This window comes from Netta rufina (assembly GCF_964035555.1).
Source record: "Netta rufina genome assembly, chromosome: Z".
Lineage (NCBI taxonomy): Eukaryota > Metazoa > Chordata > Aves > Anseriformes > Anatidae > Netta > Netta rufina.
The window spans coordinates 20,391,443-20,412,828 of record NC_140126.1 but is presented as its reverse complement, the minus strand read 5'-3'; the positions used below and the strand labels follow the sequence as shown (position 1 = coordinate 20,412,828).

At 39.5% G+C, this 21,386-nt stretch overlaps 1 protein-coding gene across 1 annotated transcript; it reads right to left on the bottom strand.

Moving 5' to 3' along the window:
• Positions 1–96: 96 nt before the first annotated feature.
• SLC30A5 (solute carrier family 30 member 5) lies at positions 97–21,152 on the bottom strand. The gene is made up of 16 exons (XM_084304738.1): positions 20,988–21,152; positions 19,971–20,093; positions 18,116–18,182; positions 16,703–16,788; positions 14,989–15,076; positions 13,325–13,412; positions 12,026–12,102; positions 11,250–11,420; positions 10,331–10,619; positions 9,764–9,972; positions 7,109–7,266; positions 6,342–6,471; positions 5,054–5,285; positions 3,441–3,667; positions 1,449–1,577; positions 97–805 (listed from the first exon to the last, which is right to left on the bottom strand). Exons 1-16 carry the CDS (start codon positions 21,059–21,061, stop codon positions 635–637), a joined length of 2,319 nt encoding a protein of 772 aa, XP_084160864.1. The 5' UTR covers positions 21,062–21,152; the 3' UTR covers positions 97–634.
• Between the last annotated feature and the right edge of the window lie 234 nt (positions 21,153–21,386).

The following is a 21,386-nucleotide window of genomic DNA, read 5'->3' as shown; positions in this document are numbered from 1 at the left end:
GTGGATTTCTCTTCTTAAAAAAGGTAATTTGATACAAATTTAAAATGGTAACAACTATTTGCTCTGACTCAGTGAAATTAAGTTTAGAAATCAGTGTTAAAAGAAGAGACAAAACATAAAAACTGTATATTTATTTCCTAACGAACTCTGCAAAAACTTGACTTTGTGTTCAGCTTAGTTTTTTACCCCCCATAATAAATACATGAATATTTTTTATTCAGTCTTCCAACTGTTTTTGGAAGAAAAATATTTTTAAGCTGATTTTGTTTATATTCCAATGTAAACTATTTCCATTTCCCCCGCTAACAAATTTACAATCATGATGTACCATACTTAAGAGAAAGTACAGAATATATCCATGCTCATCCACAAGTGCCAAGATTCCTGTTTTATTAACATCATGTACAGTATATAAGATTTCCATTATTCTCACATATACAGCAAATATTCTAGTCCTAATTTCCTTTATAAAAGCATCTTGATCCGATCTTAATAAAGATACAATGCTTTAAAAAAATCAAATGTATAGTACATTTGTTTCTGTACAGGTATGTGCAAGACCTCCTGACAAAAATAATACAGATATGGAATCCTGCAGCTTCACCACTTACCCTTTGAATAACACAACTTTTTGTCACATGATGTAAGTACCATCTTTGTAGTATTTCATAGATTCCAATTGTTGAGTCATTGCAAGGACGTCTTGAAATCCTGTACTGAGGCCGGACATATGCTGAAAATAAGCTTCCTTCTCTACTTGGACAGTTAGGTTGTTTACCCCAGCATCTTTCAGAATTGCTGTAACCTGAATAAAACATCATGGCTAACATTAGTATTACAACACTTCATATGCATCTAACAATACTTTCCAATATTCTCAATATGAAATATTGCATATTAAAAATATATTATCATAAAGAATTTAAATTTCCCAGAAAAGTGAAGACCTGCTTCATAGAACACAGCTTTGTGATTTCTGCATAACACATATTCTCAGTGCTTTGCATAAGGAAATAAACTCCTTTTGAAGGTGTTTGAGAAAGACAAAAACAAGGCTGAAAAAATTAGTAAGCAAGCAACAAACCCATGATTAGCATTCACAACCCCCTAGTTCTCACTTAGTGCCTGTTTTGAAACATGAAACTAGCCTAACCTCCTCCTCCTCTTCTCACAGTAGATATAATTTCACAATGTTTTTTTCTCTTTATTTTCCTCTTTTTTGTTTTGTTTAGAAGTTTTAGCACGTGACCCTTTTAGGTCAACCGAACAATTCCAAGCTGGCAGGCCAAACATTAGAGACCATCTCTGAAATGTTAACGTAGTAATTTTTGTAAACAGTAGTTTACAAAAATGATCAAAAACTGCAGCTTCAGACTTTACTCTATGACTGAAATAAGGATACAGAGTAAAAAATTAAGAGAATAGGGTCTAGAAACCTTGCACCTTACCTGCTGTACAATTCGTTGTTCCATCACATCTGAGACCACTTGCACATGTATTGTACCTGCCACAACACTTGCAGAGTGACACCAAAAATGAGGATCTCTGTAGGATATGACCCCATCTATTTTTTGAATCTGTAAAAAAAATAAATTACATTAGCAACAATTAATTTTAAGAACACTTTTTAAACTTGTGCATGTACATGCATATTGATAGCAAGTATTTCAGTCAGAAACAAAGCTTTATGGCAGACCTAAGTCACACACAGAAATAATGCAGCACTTAAAGGCCACCTTGCTACTGTCAGGAAGTTAGAAGTCAAACTAAAGGAAAACCCTGCAGAGTATAATGCTAAATTGGATGAGAAAAAAAAACTGTTCAGGTCACAATAACGTCAACAGACAGACCAACTTTGGCCTGGCCTTTTCAGCGTATCTAGGGCATCTCTTACCACACTATCCAGGATATCATAGCTGTACGTTGTGCGGAAACATAATTCCATAATTCCTAATTTTTTGAAATTGATCTTTGCAATAGGTCTGGCTGAGATGGAATTAATTTTCTTCATAGAGACCTGCACAATGCTTTATTTTGGATTTGTGGCCGAGACGGTGTCAATAACACATTGGTGTTTCCACTCTTGGTAAGCAGTGCTTGCACATTGTTGAGGCTTTCTCTGATTCCACCGCTTTGCCCCTAGTCCAGCAAATCGGCTGGGGCGAGGCCAGAAACTGGGAGCAGACACAGCAGGGGCAGCTGGCCGAGGGGTGTTCTATATACTATAACATTGTGCTCAGGAATAAAACCTCAGACAGGGGAAGAAGGACTCAAATAGGGGAAGAAGGAGGTTATCAGCTTTCAAAGTGGCCACTGCTTAGACTGCCTGGGGATCAGCCTGCTTGTGGGAAGAGATGAGTGATTTCCTTCGCATTCCTTGCTTTCCTCCCAATCACTACACTTTCCTGCACCTGTAAAACTTCCTTTATATCGATCCATGAGTTTGCTTGGTTTTGTTCTTCCTTTTCTCTTCCCTGACCCACTAAGGGTCGCAGTGGTTGTAGGGGAATGCAAGCACGTGGCTGTGTGGATACCTGTCTGCAGCCAACCCAAGACAACTGTATCAGCTGATATTAATGCAATTTTTAAATGGTTTTCCTGCTATTTAATTACTTGCTTTTCAACTTTTCAAAAAGTACTTCTTCACCCAGTCTCACAAAACTAGTTTGTCTTCTCTACTCAAAAGGTAACATTCCAACCTGCACCTCACTATTCTTTCGTGACACAAGCCTTTCCTGACCAATTTCCACATATTCTTTCATTTTTCACACAGACAAGAACACATCTCTCCCTCTTTCAGTTCTCTGACACCAAGGAGCCCTCCATGCTGAAATTTACAGTGTGATTTTGGGCAGATACTGAGCCAGCAGTGAAGACTAATTACTGCTTCAAAGTAGATACCTTAGCATGGCAGGCAGGAGAAGAATGCATTAGAATGAGAAAGTTAATTAGCGAAAACAGCATTACTTTTCCCATCTTACCTACTCTGAACCAGCATGTCCTTCATGGTATGGGACAACTAAGAAAACCTATCACAGGCTCAAGATAAAATCCTATAACCTGAATTGTACACATCAGCTCTCACCTTTTGGGAATTGCTGTTACTTTCTTAGCATTACACCTTTCTTACACTGCTACCATACTTTTCTCAAATCATATGCTATCCATAAAAGCAAAAAACAATATGTGGTGCCAATGAATAAAACCCAATTTGGTAATTTTTTTTAGTTACAAAACATCTTTATTCAGTAGAACTCCTAGTCCTGTCACATCTCTGCCAAGTAGATTTAAAACAACTGGAGACATAAAGTTGTCTTGGACAACAGAAGCTCTCAAGCTGAACTGCTTGAGTGTAGTGAGCAGGTTTTTTTTTAGAGCACAGCATTAAGGCACAGCTTCACATGTTTGTATATGAAAGCATTTTGAATTTTAGTTCTGACCTTTTCTAAAGCAGCATGCAGATCTTTCTCCTGTTCTGGAGGTATCCTCAACAAAAGCACTTGACAGGCATCTTTCAACAGTGGGATAACACTGAGAAAAATCAATGTAGCAATAAAAAGAGAGCAGAGCGGATCAGCTATCAGCCATCCAAATTGTTGAATAAATATTGTGGATACGATAACACCAACACTGCCAAGAGTGTCTGCTAACACATGCAGAAACACACCTGAAAACAAAACACTGAATGATTAAGTTGAACACTTGTGCTTAAAATGTACATATATGCTCATTAGTGGTAACACAGTGGGTTTTACTGTAGTACTATCCCTTAAGGTAGGAAAAGGTAACCATTTGCCTAAACTACTACAAAATGAAACAAAACATTTAGTTTTCCTAATGTTTAATCACAAATCAATGTTAAAAAAAACACCGCATTTTCACTCTACAGTACAATAATCCAGCCAGACTTTTACAAATTATACAAAATGTAAATGCAGCTTTATATTGTTAGTGCGATTATTACTATACAGCATCATCATTTTACTCCCTCTAGAAGAATCAGTACACACTGCTCCTCAACAGGAGTAAAAAGATCACTGGAAATGCACCGGAGTGCTACTATTGATAGTTATCAATTGTTTATTGTATGCTAACTCTGTTCAGATTTTATAAGAATATTGTCTACCTACAAATAATAAGAATAATTAATCGTGGGCATTATTTCCAGTGTACACTCAAATGGTACAGAAAAAGTAATTTTTAAGCATTTCTAAAACTAGCGCTTATTAACTACAAGGATTTGGAAGAAAGAGTATGGGCAGACTTCACAAAAATATTTGTCAATGGAGGAGTCAACTAAACTATGACTGATGGAAAATAATCAATGAAACATCAGTCTCTTAGCTAAAACGCTGGTGCTCCGACAAGTTTACACAAAAGCCCATTCCTTTATAGATTTTTGTAAGTGAAACAGTTGCTACAGAACTACCTTCTCACTAGAAAGGAAGAAGATTCTAAGCAGCAGCTATTCTGCAATTTTAAATATACTGCTGTCATCAGCTTCCAATTTTAAATTTGGAAAACAAAATTTCATCTTTACCACTTTATCTTCTTAAATCCAAACAGAAGCATATTGCTTCACATCCCAGATTCCAGGTCTGCATTTGCTCTTCCTGCTTCTTTATCCCTTCCCCCCAGTGATTTACAATCAGTTGTAACATGACACATCGAAGTATGGCAGTAACTTTATAGACAGAGACCTTCTACTTGCATTTTGAGATGGAACTCTGAAATAACAACTTCAGATTTTTTTCAGTAATGTTTATGATGACTAGTTATTAAGACTGTAGATTAATGTTTTTTATTGGTCCCTCGGTATTACCCACATCTGAGAGAGCTGTGTGAAGAAACAATTTAAGCTACATTTCTTCAAGTCAAACTCACTTATGAAAAAACACTTTGAGAAATTAATGTATACCACATTAATTGATTGCCAGATCACTTCTGGAGGAATATTTTAGGAATGGTACGCAGTACTGGGTTTGATTATGTAAATCTATAAATTCTGCTGGAGAACACCTACGTCACTTATGGTTTAACAATCCGTACTTGCCTCTCATGTTGGTGTTCATGCCTCCTCCAGAAGACCCATGGGAATGTCCATGGCTGTGGCCGTGGTCGCTGTGGGAATGGCCGTGCCCGTGGCTGTGGCCGTGGCCATGCCCGTGGTGAGAATGGCTGTGGTCGTGTGAATGACAGCCTCCGCGAGAAGCCCCGTGGGAGTGCGCGTGGCTAAAGGCACAGATACCAACAAGGTTTACGATCAGCCCTCCGACAGAGACTGGCTGTGAGAGGGAGAGAAGCCTTTAACGTCACTACATCTTGCTAGGTGTTCAGGTGTTCATTTTTTTTTTTTCCTAGAACATAGTAATCAGAAACACTGTACACCTAAACTAAGAAAAACCTGGAAGCATTAACATGAACAGAAGGATTATTCCAGTGTGGGCTCCTCATCAGCAAGATGTCAGCATACAAGCATACAGCTGGTTTCCAAGGAATTATATTTTCCTCTAAAAAAAATAAAATACAATTCCTCCTACTCCTCCCCAAAATCCCACCCACCAACTACCAGCAAAATGCAAAGCCTAACACCCAAAAATTGTGACAAAGAAGGGGTTGGTTTCATTTACTTTCAAAAAGAGAATGTGACTTGGCTACAAGCTTTGCTCTGCTGTCATTCATTGGCAAAAAAAAAAAAAGTCTAAGAATATTTAGGACATGTACAGTCACCTAAAATTGTAGTTAACTGAAGTAGTAGTTAATACAATTACTGCATTACTGTTTGAGTTGTGCTTTTTATCTGTCTGCATATTATTCTATACTTCTCTTGAAAAAAATTACTGTAATTCTACCTAATACAGGAGCTAAATAAGTCCTGCTTGGGGGCTACCAGATCTCTCCTTGGCTATGCAAATAGGACTCATGTACAGAGGGTAACACCCTCCCCACCTCCAAGCAGAAAAATTGGTAGTGAAAGTGGGACAAACACTGAAGATTAGAAAGACAAAAATAAAAATCAGGCCCTGACTCTAGCAATGTATGCCTCTAATTTTACCTACAAAAAAAGTTCTCAATTTTTACGTAGGTAAAATTGACACACACATTGTGAAAACGCATCTTGTTTTCTGGTATGACACACGTGAATTCACATGTGTGTCATACAGAAAACAAAGTCAGTAACTACAAATTTGATAAATAAAGGAATTATGCATTAAAGGGTCAAGTCATAATTTAGATCTTGAGTATACAACTTTAGTCCCTTTTTTTTCTTTAATATTAAGCATGAGCATAAATGGACCATCAACTGCAAAACAACATTCAAATGTAATGACACAACTTACAGTTAGCATATTTGTGTCTATGTCTGGCGGATCTACCAGTCTGGCCACCGATTCCATGAAGACAAAGAAAGCAATTACCATCAGGAAGAGGCCATTAATAAAACCAGAGAGAATTTCTACACGTCCATATCTGAAAGCCAACGTAAGCACTTTTGAGAGCAAAGAACGAGTATCCTGAACAAATTTCAAAGTAATAACAAATGAAGTTGTAAAATGTCTAATACAACTCTGAGTTTCTTTTTTTCCTCTCAATGCCACAAAATCAAACCTTAGCTGATTTTAGCTTAGCTATTTATTTCTGACCAATAGTTCACAACTGTCCATGTATCAATAGCACAATTTTAATAACACATTTTTTTTGTAATATATGCTACAAACATAGGAATCCAAGCTGCTAAATGGCTAGGCACAAGTTTTACTTATGTCATTGGAAGTGAAATCCCCATATGAACATCAACTTTCAACATATTTTTGTTATAAAATACATACATATATACAATGATACAATTACTAAATATTATTCACATTGATAAAGATTTATTTGTAGAGATTAACACTAAAGAAATTTCATGCACTTTTAGGCTGGGATAGGAGTGGAATGTCACGACCAGGAGAACAGAAATGACAGCAAAAAAAAAAACAATAACACAAAAACAGAGAAGCACACACAATTAAAAAATATTAAACATACTGTTATAGTAGGACATTTTGAAAATGAGCAAGTAGGATAATTTTCATGTAGTCATTAAAGAAGTTAATATACATACCCGTAGGAAAATATACGGGTTGCTTTCCACCTTGTCATCAGTGCTGCAAAAAGCCCCATCACTAGTGCAGAGCAATCAAAAAGCATGTGAAATCCATCAGATATAAGACCAAGGCTATTGGTCCATACTCCATAAAAAAGCTCCACAAAAGTGAAAGCCTAAAATGAAGAAAAGTTTGAATTTTTCCATGAAGATTAAATTGTAATTTAACGTCTTGGCAGCCAGCCAGAAATTCTTTTCATAGTATGCCTGCTAGTTTTCAAAAGGTACCATTCTAAATATTTCCAGAACATTTTCTTTCTCCTCCAATTAAAGAAAAACAGGTGATATATTCCAAGTCTATGAAGGGGTATTCTTGCACCAACCCTCCCTTAAAGCCTTAGATACATGAGTAAATAAGGACATCTATGTTTTCATTTAGAATTTTAAACTAATACGATACAGACAAAATTTTAAGCACTGTCACAAAACAGTGTAACTACTTTGATGTGATCTATCATGAACGTAGAAAGCAATTCTGTTTATACACATTTCCTATTAAGTGTGTACACAAACGAGTACTCAGGATGGGTGTAATTATTGCAGTTTCACAATAGCTTCAAGTCAGCCACTTATGGACTCATTTTTCAAAAGTTGTTGTAAATCACTGAAAAATAAAAAAGTTCAATTGAAGTAGGAAAAGAAGTTCCATCACTCTGTCTAAATATAAGGGTACACTGTTTAACTGTGCAGGTGATGGAGCACTGGCACTGGTTGGCCAGAGATGTTGTAGAGTCTCCCCTCTTGGATCTTTAAAAGCCACCTGTGACGTGGTTTTGTGCAACCTGCTCTGGGTGCCCCTGCTTGAGGAGGGAGGTTGGACCAGCTGGCCTTCAGAGGGCCCTGCCAACCTCAACCATTCTGGGATTCTGGGATCTGAATCCAAACCTCCTATGAACACCCGTTTCATTTTATATATGTGTGTGTATTTATATACATATAAAGTATACAACCTGTCAACTTATAAATATCTAAAGGAAGGTAGTTGTTCTTCATGTTAGGCTAGCTTGAGCACTGTGTAGAGAATCAAGGATCAGCATCAGAGTGGCTGAAATACGTAGCCATTTACAGTCGCCAATAGTTGACTAAATTAACTGCTATCAATTCTTCTCCAGATTCCAAATCAGAGAGAATTCAAAAAAATCGATTTTATTAAAAAATGCAGCTGAAGCTATTCCCAATTACTTCCTAGAACCCTGCTGTGTAAAAAATTTCTTCCCTGATTAGTTGACTGCTTAAATCTTAGGAATTAGTTTTGAGAAGGGTACACAAAGGAACATTTTTAATACAAACATCTTCCTTGTATGATTTACTATCATACGCATGATTTACTACTATTAACTGGTCTGCCTACAGACTTCCTTTCCTGTCTTTTACATTTCATAATGGAATTTCTTAAAGTTGTAATGGATACTTCAGACTTTTCCCCATTTTATTGGATAACAACCAAGGAATGAACAGAGATCTCTGCAGATTAAAGATTCATGCCTACTTCATGGCCTTTTCCTATTCATGATAAACAAGCTAGAAATGAAAACTGTTTGGTCCAAAATGACATTATTCTATCCCACTCTTTACTATTTTGCCATTTCCAGCCAGGAAGGCCTTAATAGTTTCAGCTTGTCTACTGGTAACATTGAGATACCTCCATCTTGAACAGGATCCAACTGTTGTTACTATTACACCTTGTGGTGGTTTTACCGTGCTGGGCAGCTAAACCCCACAACCGCTCTCTCACTCCCCCTCCTTTAGATAAGGAGGGGGAGAAGTAAAGCAAAGAACAACTCACGGGTTGAGATAAGGATAATTTAATTAAAGGGAGATAATTATAATAATTAAATAAAGACTACCATGAACTAAACAATTTAACTAAGGGGAAATAAAAGGGAAAGGGGAAAAAGGGAGGAAAACAAACAAACAAAATAAATGAAAGCGATATGGAAGTGCAGAGGAAAGAAATTACTCTCTACTTCCCACAAATGAGCGATGATTGACCACGTCCTTGAAGCAAGGCCTCAACGCACGCAGCCGGTGTTCGAGAGGAGGACCGACATCTTCTCAACGAGAGCCCACCCCTCCCCTCTTCTTCCTGTTTCCACCTTTTATTGCTGAGTGTGACACCACATGGTATGGAATATCCCTTTGATTGGTTTAGGTCAGCCGCCCCAGTGATGCCTCTCTCCTCACTTTTTTGCCCACCCCCTAGGAGGGCCAGAGAAAGGCCCAATGCTGTGCCACTGCTGCTCAGCAGTAGACACAACACTGGTGTGACAACACTGCTGCTCCAGCTACAAGCACAGAGTACGGCACTGAATGGCTGCTGCCGGGAAAGTTAACATTCCAGCCAGACCCAGTACACACCTGTTTTTAGTTACTGGTGTAACAGTTACACATAGAACCAGTGCTCCATTGTGACAAAGGATCAGTGTAACCTGCCACTTTCTACATGATTAGCATAAAATTCTACTATTTTAAGATTCTATCTAATGAAAATACTGTGTCTAGGGTCATCAGAAGCAAAACAAAAAACAACCAATCATGGGAAGCATTTAAATAGTAACTCTTAATACTGTACAACTGAGATAGAAAAAAAAAAACAAATACAAGAAGACTTACCAGATTTAGACACAGAAAATAGAAGATTTGCCTAGAATCATACTCTTCTAGGATCTGTTTCAGTGACTCTTTAATAAACCGGGGTAATGACTGAGAACTTTGCTGTATTGCATCACCCATGAAGTTGTACAGAGGAGTGCCTTCAGGGGAATAGCCAATAAGTGTGCCCTTCTGCCCTTTCCTGGAGGGGGATGACAGGATATTGGCAGCTGCAAAGAAAGTATTGAAGTTTTTGTTTTTATGAAACAGCTGTGAAGCTTAGAAACAATGTGTTTTATCAGCAATCAAAGCTTACTAGAAATTTTAAGGCAGCAGAATGATTGCCAACTTCATCTTAAGGTTCACCGTTACACTTCACTGGTATGTAGGATCAGATCATCACTTCCACAACAAAAATGGGTATTGCATTTTTTGTTTGTATGGTAAAGGGACAATGTTGCAGGCTCTTTTTATTCAAAGGAATCCATAAAAAGCTCATTCAGAAGCATTTTGCACACAGCCATTTTTTTACTGGCTTCAAAGAAACATGGATAACAGATATATTAAAAGAGAAATATAAGTACGTACATAAAATAAAGAAGACAGCACTCACTACCACTCCTCCAGAAAGAACGTGCTCTGTGCTTTCATGGTGTGGTGGTTTGTTCATAGCTCGAAGTTGGTCTGTTATTGGATGTGTCCAGAAGTTGCCAAAAAGCAGCGCACTAACGAAAATAAGAAAGGATCCGTATCGAGCACACTTGGAAGCTTCCATCTTGACGGAGCATATGGACTCCACGTAGAAATCCAAGATCACAACAAAAAAGATGACTGTTATGAAAGGCATGATGAGAGAAGACCAAGATTCTACTTTACTCTGCAATGAAAACAAACACATTTCAAACAGGATTGTTCACCATTAGATATTATATATGTTCACCATTACAGCATTAAATCCAGTCTACTTTCATTGTGTTTTCATCAATCCATCAGTTCTTTAATATTTTCAATTGATCATATAAAACCAACGTTCAAGCTACAGAAAGACAAAGGCATCTGTGTAGCTTATTTAAAATACCTTCCTGTGCTTAAAAGCAATGCTACGTGCAATGCCATGCTTGCACTATTCTATTATGCTTCTAGTCTAAGCATGAAGTCATAATTAACATGTTTTTTCAATTACAATATATACTGCTCATGAAAAAATAAAACAAAATGTGTATTTATAGTAATTAATCCATGTTTAATGTTAGTAAAAGAATCCAGGATATATTTGAAGCTAGAAAGAGAAAATAATGTTATCATATAAAAGAGAAAATTAAGGTATCATACGAAGATGCACATCAAAATATAGAGGAACAACTTCAATCACAGCTTTCTAGAAGAATAAAGATGGCAAATTTTGTAGTTTTAAGTTTTTCTTTTAAAACACACTTAAGTTGCGTTTCACAAACAGAAGCATTATGAAAAGTGATTTATTTTTGCCAGTGTGTACTTGATATCTTACCTCTGTTGTCAGAGAGAGGACGATGACCCATGGGCACAATAGAAGGACAGAAACAAGATGAGACAAAGCTTGAAGGCGTTTGGCTCCACCTACATCTACGGAAAGCTTTCGGGAAGCCATGTGAAAACCAACCTTACAACACAATGCCAGTACCAGGAGCAGTACTCCTCCCTGGAAAGGCAGAGAGATCCCACCAGCATTTCTCGTGAGTCTAATATCTCACTCTAAACAAAGTCATATTTACATGAAAAAGGTTAACATGTTTTCCTTATCAACTGAAAACAAAGATGGAGTATTTCCTCTGATTGTTATTCTAGTTATAGCAATAATACATAAATTATAAAGCAATCAATGTACATGATTATACTGTTGCATTATCCACAACGGCCTACTTTTTTTTTTTTTTTTTAAATTGAGGTTTAAAATTCACAATAACATTAACTGGCATACAACAGCAGCAAATTGTCAATGGACAACATAGAGGAGAAAGAGAAAACATAAAAGACTTGATCTTAAAATACCCATCCTCCATTATAAAACAAAAGAAGCGTTGAAAGCATACATAAACTTCAAAGGGTCATATCACTTTGGCTTCTTTCTAGTATTTCCAAAACTTTGTCAAGATGCAAAAACTATAGTGCACATTTAGTTCTACTTTGGAGTGGGAGCATTGAACTTTTTGGTTTTGATTCAGGCTTTTCTGAACTCTGAGCTGCTGAAATTTTTACCTATAAAACTCAAATACCCATCACCCTACTAAAATACAAGTAATTTACCTTGTGATCTGCAACACCCAGGAAAGCAATGACTGTATACAGAACGTGGGTAAGAGCACTGTCATGATGCCCCTCAGCTAAACATAATTAAGGAAGTATTTCATTAGATGATTTTTTTTTTTCTCGCACCAAAGAACAGGCAGAGGTAGCAAAAGACCACAGAAACAGAAGTAAGCAAAGTAAGTGTTACAAGTTTGGGAGATACTTAAAACTCATGAAAGGTGAAAATATTTCAACAGAAAATAGTTAATAATAGTTTAAAACACAAGAACATGTTCACTATCAAATACTGCGTATCAGTCAAGATACAGAGTTTACATTAATCTTGTCAACGAGACTTAGAAAAATATACTCAATAGCATTGAAATTCAGTTTTTACTAAAAGCACTAGAACGGCAATGTGTCTAAAAAAATGATTTATAAAAATGTGTCTATGATCTATAAAAAATGTGTCTAAAACATGATCTGTATTTTTTCAGTTTATATATACCTAAAATTTAGAAAACTAAGAGAAATTAGACACTGATTAGAAAATTTAGAAGACTAAAGAGTAATTGACGAGCACAATCTAGCAAATACTCAACTACTGATAGCTTTTGGGAAAACTACTTACTAAAAGGCACTCTGACAATCAATCAATTTAATTAACTGGGTTTTAAGTGAGTAATCAATACTGTTTCTGAATATACCATTTGCATCTGTAATTCCACGTTTTCACCCTTCCTCAAGAAAGTTTACTTTCACCTTACTGTCGTTGCTATGACTGTGTTGTTACTTTTCACCCTTAAATACAACGCCTCTTTCCAGTAGGCTTCACTATGCTGAGACCTGTTGGAAACTTAAGAATTCACATACTTAGTGGCTTTGGAAGCTAGGTTTGGAGCACAAGTACAATTTTTCTCAATATAACAGAAGGGCTGCCAGGCAGGCTGCCAATCGTTTACTGCACACACTGAGGCTACAGGCACTATGTACAGAATTTCTATAAAAGGAAAGCTGACCAAGGAAGCAATCCTCAGTGGTCTGATATGTACAAAGGGCAAGGCAGCCTTTAACTACTACTGAACTTAAAACACAGCCACAGATTTTATCGGCAAAGCAAGCAGTGCCGTTCATTCATCTGCAAATACCAGCATTTAGATGTGAAGTAAAATCTTATGCTGTAATATTCTTGTAAGCCCAGATTCCTATCAAGAAAAATACAAGTATATTTAATTTGGTGCATTCAACTTAGCATTCTATTCTCCCGGCTCCAGTAGAAATAAGCACTTGTTCTTAACACACAGCAAGAAAGGATACGATGCTCTGCTATTTTAGCCATGAGGTCATCATTATCAAAAAGTAGTAAGCAGATGACAGCAATGATGAAAAATGCAGCACCTCTTGTCTGGAAGAAAAACAGTTACAGTACGCTGTAAAAGATTAATGTCAAAAATTCTAGGAATTCTCCCTCCCAACCCCCCTGTCAATGTAGGCATACTTTAGTTCAGTAAGAAAAGCATGAAGAAAGAAACATTTCTGCAGGAAGCTGACTGTGACAACATAATTTCATATTTATTCCAGTTTCTAGATTTGTTATATAACCCAGGGTAAATCACCACTCTAACACACAAGAACACTGAATCTTACGAACTTCAGATGTTTGCTTCTTTCTTTACAGTGTATTTCTGCCTGTCAGAATGTATAGCTACTTAAGCCTTATATTAAGCCTTAATATTCTGTGTAGTATCAAGGAGCTATAAACAAGATCTAATTGATAAACTGTAGAATTTTGTCCTAGGGGAGGTAAAGGCTACAGCCCTGTGTGAAGGCTCTAAGAAATCAGAGCTCTGCAAGTGCTTTCATGACGAAGAGACAGAAGTGATTATGAACTCCCTGCTGCCTGAGAAGTCTACTTGTCTACCCTGACTTAAAATACTGCAAATTTGGTATTCATCATCTTGGCAAAACACTGACCTACAGCTAAAAGCCATTATTACAATTCATCCTATGAACTTAAACACAGCAATCACAATATTGTTTTGGAAAATTGGATGACTTCCTTTTACCACAGTTCCCTTCATAAAGCTGAAACATTCAGAGGATAGGATTTTCAATCCCATGTTTCTGCTATCTTAGATGTGCAGCTTAACTGTTAGGTGTAATCTACTAAGATACAGATTCACAAAGAACTTCTCTCTCGAAGGGTAAGCTCTAAGCTTACCATTGGAGTGAATGGCTGGAGAAAGAATTTATCTTTTTGATGAACGGTTTCATGCTGCATGCCCTAAACAATCTCAGCTTGAGGAGGTGTGTGGGTGTGATAGAGCATCATAAGATAATTGTGCTGTTGATGCTACTCTAAGAAAAACCTTAGAACATCTTTGGGACTCCAGTAGAACTTAAAAGGCAATTTTGAAACTAAAAGCCTGAGTCAAAATCCAGACTTTTTCTTATACTGCAAGTCCTCTAGCCTCAAGCATACAACATCAGCAGGTATTTTCCTTCAGCCATCACTGTTTTTGAATGAAAGTGACCAAAGACTGCTAAATGCTGGGATCAGTTTATTCCATTTAAGGCTGATTAGGCATGATTTCACAGTATCTTTTGAAATTGTGTGTGACGGGACTCACACAAAAGATGTCTTACGTATAAATCTGATTAAGTGAAAGAGAGGGCCAAGAATTCAGCAGATGCAGGCTTATACACAAATTAAAGCAGTTACAACTTTTTTGTCAGAAAAATAAAGCATGTGAAAAGTTTCAGATACCAAGTAGGTTAGGCAGGAATCTGTGTTGCGGCTGTCAGTGGCTGAGGGCCAAGACCACTGCACACATGTATGTCCTTTTGTTGGTTTGAACCCCAAATCCATTTACAAAGAATGCTGCGGTGCAAAAATTAAGGTCAAAAAACCACACAGCTACTACGAAAATTGGTCTAAAGCACTCTTTGTTTTGGGTAAAGTAATACTTGTATTTAAATACCTTTGCTGGTCCTCCACCTGAGCTTGTGAACAAGACACTAAGGAGTGATAGCACAACCACATCACTGTGTTCAAATAGCAGCAATGTCCTATAAAAAAAAAAGTGAAATAAATACTCAGGTCCCACCTCCATTTAAAGGAGTTTGCTTCAAGAGCTTGACAGCATACATTTCAGCTAAAATTCAGTGACAGCAAGGTTAGAGATTTATCCTGCTGTTCAAACAGCAAGTTTAAGCAGCTCAAAAGGATAACTGCAGATCTATTTGCCTCCACCTGCAAGAGGTCTAACCAGTGACATCCAAATATATCAGAAAAAAAAAGAACTTCTTAAGACAAGTAACAGATCAAAAATATGCATTTATGGACTACTTTAAACTGTAACTTCCTTGTAGTAATGCAAGACAGTAGTAACTTGCTCAAGATGGAAAAGTTATTCCCATTACAATTCACATTTTGTATTCTCAAAATAAAGTTTCTGGCGCCCTGAAAAAGAGGCCCTGTCCTGTCATTTAACATCTCGTTCACTGAAGTGTTGATAATCTACTAGGTAGCTTATGCAATCTCAGAACCTTTTATCTACTGAAAACAAGAAATTCTGACTTGCACACATTCTCCTTCAGGTAGCGTAGGCTGACTAACAAGCTGCATCAACAGCTTTCCAGGGCAGAACATGAGAGTAACAATCATTGTCAAATTTACCAACATTTTCAGCTGTTCCTTGCACAATTACAACCCACCAGGGACCATGCTATTGGAAGGCAAAATGCTAGGAAGACCTAGTATTCAGAAAGGCACTACAATATTTCTTAAAGAAATCCTATTATTCATAGAATCATTCAGGCTGGAAAAGACCGCTAAGACCACCAAGCCCAACTGATGACCTACCACTGCCAAGTCTACCACTATACCCTGTCCCTAAGCACGACATTTACACGTCTTTTAAATACCTCCAGGGATGGTGACTCAACTACTTCCCTGAGCAGCCTTGTTCCAAGGCTTCACACTCCTTTCAGTAAAAAAATGTTTTTATTCTTAAGTATGCTTTCTGATGCATAGAGAGTAAATCATCAACTTCATAAAATATACCATTTAAGGCTTTACTTTTCCTCTAAAGAAAGATACTTTTCTAACATACTACTGTTTTTTTTGTCATTCTCTTATTGCTAGTTATTCCTTAATGCTAACAGAGAGCATAAGTGATTTCATGCAGGGGATGTGCACTAATGCTACCCAATTCAACCATACAACCACAGACTTAAAAGAGTACCCTGCAATAAACAGGGAAATGAATTCTAGTCACCTGGCACAGTAACACAAGCTCCTGTCACTAGCTGTCAAGCCATGGATTTCAAATGGTTACATGTAGCAGAAATGGGGTTACAGAAACAACACTAAGGTAACAACGAAAACCACACTCAGTAGAAGTTAACTTACTGTATCACTCACACCAATGGTTTAAGCATTGTCAAGAATTTCACTGGAATCTTGTCCAACAATGACTAAAGAAAATGAAAAGTTCTGGAGAAAATTACATGCAACTTCTCCCAAGTAAAACAGACTCAGGAAAAACCATGAAAGTCCATTAAAAAAAATAAATCAATGCTGGCAACACAGGCTGACCGATATAAAGTGAAAAACAAAGGCAAAGATGAGGAAAAGATAACAAAAATTACTTTAAAAAGACAAAACCTTGTTTACAGTAAATATATATTTACCTGAGTGGTCCACAAAGAGTAAGGCCAAAAAACCACAAGAGTGAAATGATGCATCCCACAATGGCATGCTTAAAAATTTTGATCCACTGCAAAAGAAAGGTATTTCATTATCGTTTTCTCCACAGTTTCAAAATAAACATGTCATAGACATTCTTTCAGCTGTAGAAATACAGGGGAAAACATATACTCTGCAAGTTCTGCAAAATTTAGAGTACAATTATTTTTTTCTTATCTACTTTGCCAGGCAGCTTTGGTCCGTTTAAACGTATTAGGGACAATTTTTGCATTTATTTTCTACCACAGTACTAGACTGTATGATACAGCTCTCACAAGAACTCTTAAAAAAAAAAAAAAAAAAAAAAAAAAAAGAGCATTCTAGATATATACTGAAAAAATTGAAGTCCGTTTAGAAATTAGCATTGTTGACAGGTTCCTATCTGATAAACATAGACAGCACTAGATAAACCATCTAAGATACAGAAACTAAAACCTTAATTTTACAAATATTTATGCATGTGTTAAACTATTCTTAGTATAACACATAAGTTTATAATTCAGTTATTCAATACGTTATTAACTTTAAATGCCAGTTTAAAAAAAATCAGTTTGGAAATGCATTAAATGCATGACTAACATCACATCTTGAAAATTCATTTTTTAAGATTTATTTTTATTTTTTACTTTTAAGCAAAAATGAAACCATAAAAAGATTTTCTGAACACGAATCAAAGATGCAATTTATTTCTGTTCACTTTAAAATTCTACCACATATGGCTAATCATGAAAGCAGTTAAAATTTGGAACATTTCTGAGGCTATCCTTCAGATTATATCCAGTTAGTACATATTCCGGTAACTGAGCATAGATGAAGTTTTTGCATACACAACTATATGCAAACAAGATGAATATGGGACTGGTAGAAAAAATTATTTCTTACAAATGAATAGATTGCAGTCTGAGCCCTACTCTTACTTCTCAGGAACTCCACATGGTTCTTAAGAGCAGCTAGACCTCATTGTAACACTGCCTGCAGAAAGCACTCTGGTGGGTTAGAGAGGCACAGCTGGAGCACTTTGACACCCCAGCAGACCGGAAATTGCTGTTTGGGACTGTCAAAGTCTGCTGAGCCAACTAAGCTCTTTTCAACAATCCAATCCTCATATAAATAAATGCGTGCATGGAGCCAAAGACCAATCTTTTGCCAAACTATCTACGGGAACTAACAAAAGCTAAAAATGTTGATTGCGTTTTACAGTGCAGCAGACAAGAAGTCAGTTACATACTTCTGGAAATTGTAACCACATCTGCCAAGTGGAGGAACCTTTGTTCCTCTTCCTGAGTGATTTCTGATAAGAGCCACGTTGCCAGGAGTATCTACAAAGATGTGAACTACTATTACATATGTCAACTCACCTGACGCTTGGTTACAACCTTTCCAGAAGAAAATGGTTTTTGAAATAAAACCATAAAAAACGCAGACCTGTTAAAAAGAGAAAGTTTTCTCTATTAATGCATTAACAGTTAGCTTCTTATTCAAACCAGCTCTCCTCATATCACACTTTGTTTACAAAAGAGCTTCCTCTATTTTTCACTAAAAGCCCACATTATTCAGTTGTATTTTTCAGATACTAGTAAAAAGTTGATGAGTAAAAAGTTTTAGTAGTTTTAGTTTTAAAAGTTTTAGTAGTAGTAGTTGACTAGTAAAAAGTTTTAGATGTAGAGCTTAGGGATATGGTTTAGTGGGGACTGCTAGCGTTAGGTCAGAGGTTGGACTCGATGATCTTGAGGTCTCTTCCAACCTAGAAATTCAGTGATAATAAGAGTGTTCTGTGGTAAGTTTGGTTCTGGTCAGTTTTACATATAAGATCTTCAGGAAACAGTCAATGACCTGTTCTGAATTGGCCCTGAATCCAATTCAACGCCATGAATTGGAAGGAACCCACAAGAATCACTGACTCCATCTCCTGGCTCCACAAAGGACACCCCCAAATCAGACCAGATATCTGAGTGTTGTCTAAATGCTTCCTGAACTCTGTCAGGCTCGGTGCTGTGCCCACTGCCCTGGGGAGCCTGTCCCCGTGCCCGAGCACCCTCTGGGTGCAGACCCTTTCCCTAACCCCCAGCCTGACCCTCCCCTGTCCCAGCTCCATGCCGTTCCCTCGGGTCCTGTCGCTGTCCCCAGAGAGCAGAGCTCAGCGCCTGCCCCTCCGCTCCCCTCGTGAGGGAGCTGCAGGCCGCCATGAGGCCTCCCCTCAGCCTGCTCTGCTCGGGGCTGAGCAAACCCAGGGACCTCAGCCAGTCCTCATACGTCTTGCTCTCTAGACCCTTCACCACCTTTGCAGCCCTCCTTTGGACACCCTCTAATAGTTTTATGCCCTTCTTTTGTTGCAGTGCCCAGAACCGCATACAGTACTTGAGGTGAGGCTGCAGCAGTGCAGGGCAGAACGGGACAACCACTTCCCTTGGCAATCTAGCAATACCATGCTTGAATAAATCTACCCTTGGTTTACAAAACCCAGAATAACTGATCTCAGAAAAATGTTTAGGAGAATGTTGGTACAATAGTAATAATCTACCTTCTGTTAGCAAAATGCATACACCCAAAGACCTCCTCACATACTGAATGCTGACTACAAAGTCCTGTTAGAAATGACAGAAAACAAGACATTACTTCCTCAACTGTGATCAGGGAAAAAAAAGACCATGCTATTTGGGAACACACTACTAAAAAGCCCCAAAATGTCAACAAAATGGAAATAAAAGGGAGGAAATGAAGTTCCAAACATTTCAGTGCTGCCAACCTACAGAAATGCTTTTCCACATTGTATCAGCTGAACACGAAGTAGGACCATGCCTGTATGTTATCAAAGGCTGGTTCTGTATATTTGCTATCAATTTCTACACTTTAATTGTCAATCAGGGAAAAACATCAGTCGAAGCTTGTAAGATCTACAAGAATACACGTTGTACAGGAACGCACTCATCTTTTACTTCTTAAGAAAATCTGGACACACCTAAGTTTTCTATACCCAGTACCATCATAAATCATCAATTCTTAAGTAGCCTTTTGCAGCTTCTGAAATTATTACGAGCGCAGACGAGAGAGAAAAACACTGGTGTGATCAGCACATTTCCTTGATCCACCTAACGTCCTTTCCTCCTTGATCACTCCACAACAACACAGCCCCCAGTACGATCCTGACATGGACCCTGAGCCCCACAGCCACAGCGTGCTGCACCCGACAGGCGCCTCCCCCTGCACACTCACCCCAGCTTCACCACGAAGATGAACTGCACGAGGTGGACCACCTTCAGCAGGTCGTAGGACTCGAAGAGCCCCACGGCTTTCAGGAACTTCGTGAAGCACAGCAGCACAACATACCGCGTCAGCCTGTGGGAGACAGGACAAAATCAGCACTGGGAACTGCCAAACACGCCGAACCCCCTCCACACCCCTCTATACACCCCCCAGACCTTTCCACACACTCCTTGACCCTTTCTACACACCCCCAAACCCCTCCACACCCCCTCCAGACACCCCCCAGCCCCCTCCACAACCCTCTACACTCCCTTAACCCCTTCCACACCTCCCCCAACCTCTTCCACACTTCTCTACAACCCTCCAACCCTTTCCGCACAGCTCCAATCCCCTTCACACCCCCCCGGCCCCTTCCACATCCCCCTTGGCCCCATTCCACAACCCCCCAGCCCCTTCCCCACCCCTCTACACCCCCCAGCCCCTTCCCCACCCCTCTACACCCCCCAGCCCCTTCCACATCCCCCCCCAACCCCCTCCACACCCCTCTACACACCCCCCGACCCTTTCCACACCCCCTACCCCCTCCACACCACTCCTGACCCTTTCCACAGACCCCCAATGCCCTCCACATACCCCTCCAACCCCATTCCACACCCCTCTATGCCTCCCCAACCCTGTCCACACCTCCCCAACCCCCTCCACACCCCTCTACACACCCCCCAATCCCCTCCACACCCCCTCTAACCCCTCCACACACCCCCCAGCCCCATTCCATACCCCCCAATTCTTTCCACACACCCCCAATCCCCTCTACACCCCCTTCACACACCCCCTAACCCCCTCCACGCCCCTCTACACACACCCCAACCCTTTCCACACACCCCCAACCCCCTTCACTCCCCCCCAACTCAATCCACACCCCCCCCAAAACACCTCACGGCTGAGGCCCTGCCTCCCCCGCCCCCTCTACCCCCCCCCCCCAAGGCCCTGTCCCTTCACCCTCCTGCCCCCCGGCGCGGCCGTTACCGCGCGCTGGGCACATCCACGGGCCCCAGGACGCCGCCGGCGGCCAAGGCCTGCCCGCTGTACTTCTCCTCCATGGCGGGGCGCTGCGGGCCGGCCCAGGCCTCCCCCGCCGCGGGGGCGCCTCAGCCTCGGCCGCCCGCCCGCTTCCGCGACCCCGCCGCCGCGCTCTGCGCATGCGCCGCGCACCTCAGCGGCCGCCGGAAGCGGTCAGCACTGCGCGGCGGGAAGGGGAGGGGGAGGGAAGGGGGGCGGGGGGGGGGGGAGGGTCATGGAGGCCCGGCGGGAGGGGCGGGGCTAAGGCGGGAAACGGGGGGGTGAGGGGGGCGCCATCTTGGGTGTGAGGGGGGCGTGAGGGTTGTGTGGGGGAGTGGTCGTTAAACGTAAACGTAACGGACCGGA

Coding starts and splice junctions, on each gene's coding strand:
- SLC30A5 (XM_084304738.1), bottom strand. CDS start 21,061: ATGGAGGAGAAGTACAGCGGGCAGGCCTTGGCCGCCGGCGGCGTCCTG. Junction 9,973..10,330: donor TGCTGTCTTCTTTATTTTAT/GTACGTACTTAT, acceptor CTTTCTTTGCAG/CTGCCAATATCCTGTCATCC. Junction 5,286..6,341: donor TAGACACAAATATGCTAACT/GTAAGTTGTGTC, acceptor TCCCTCTCACAG/CCAGTCTCTGTCGGAGGGCT.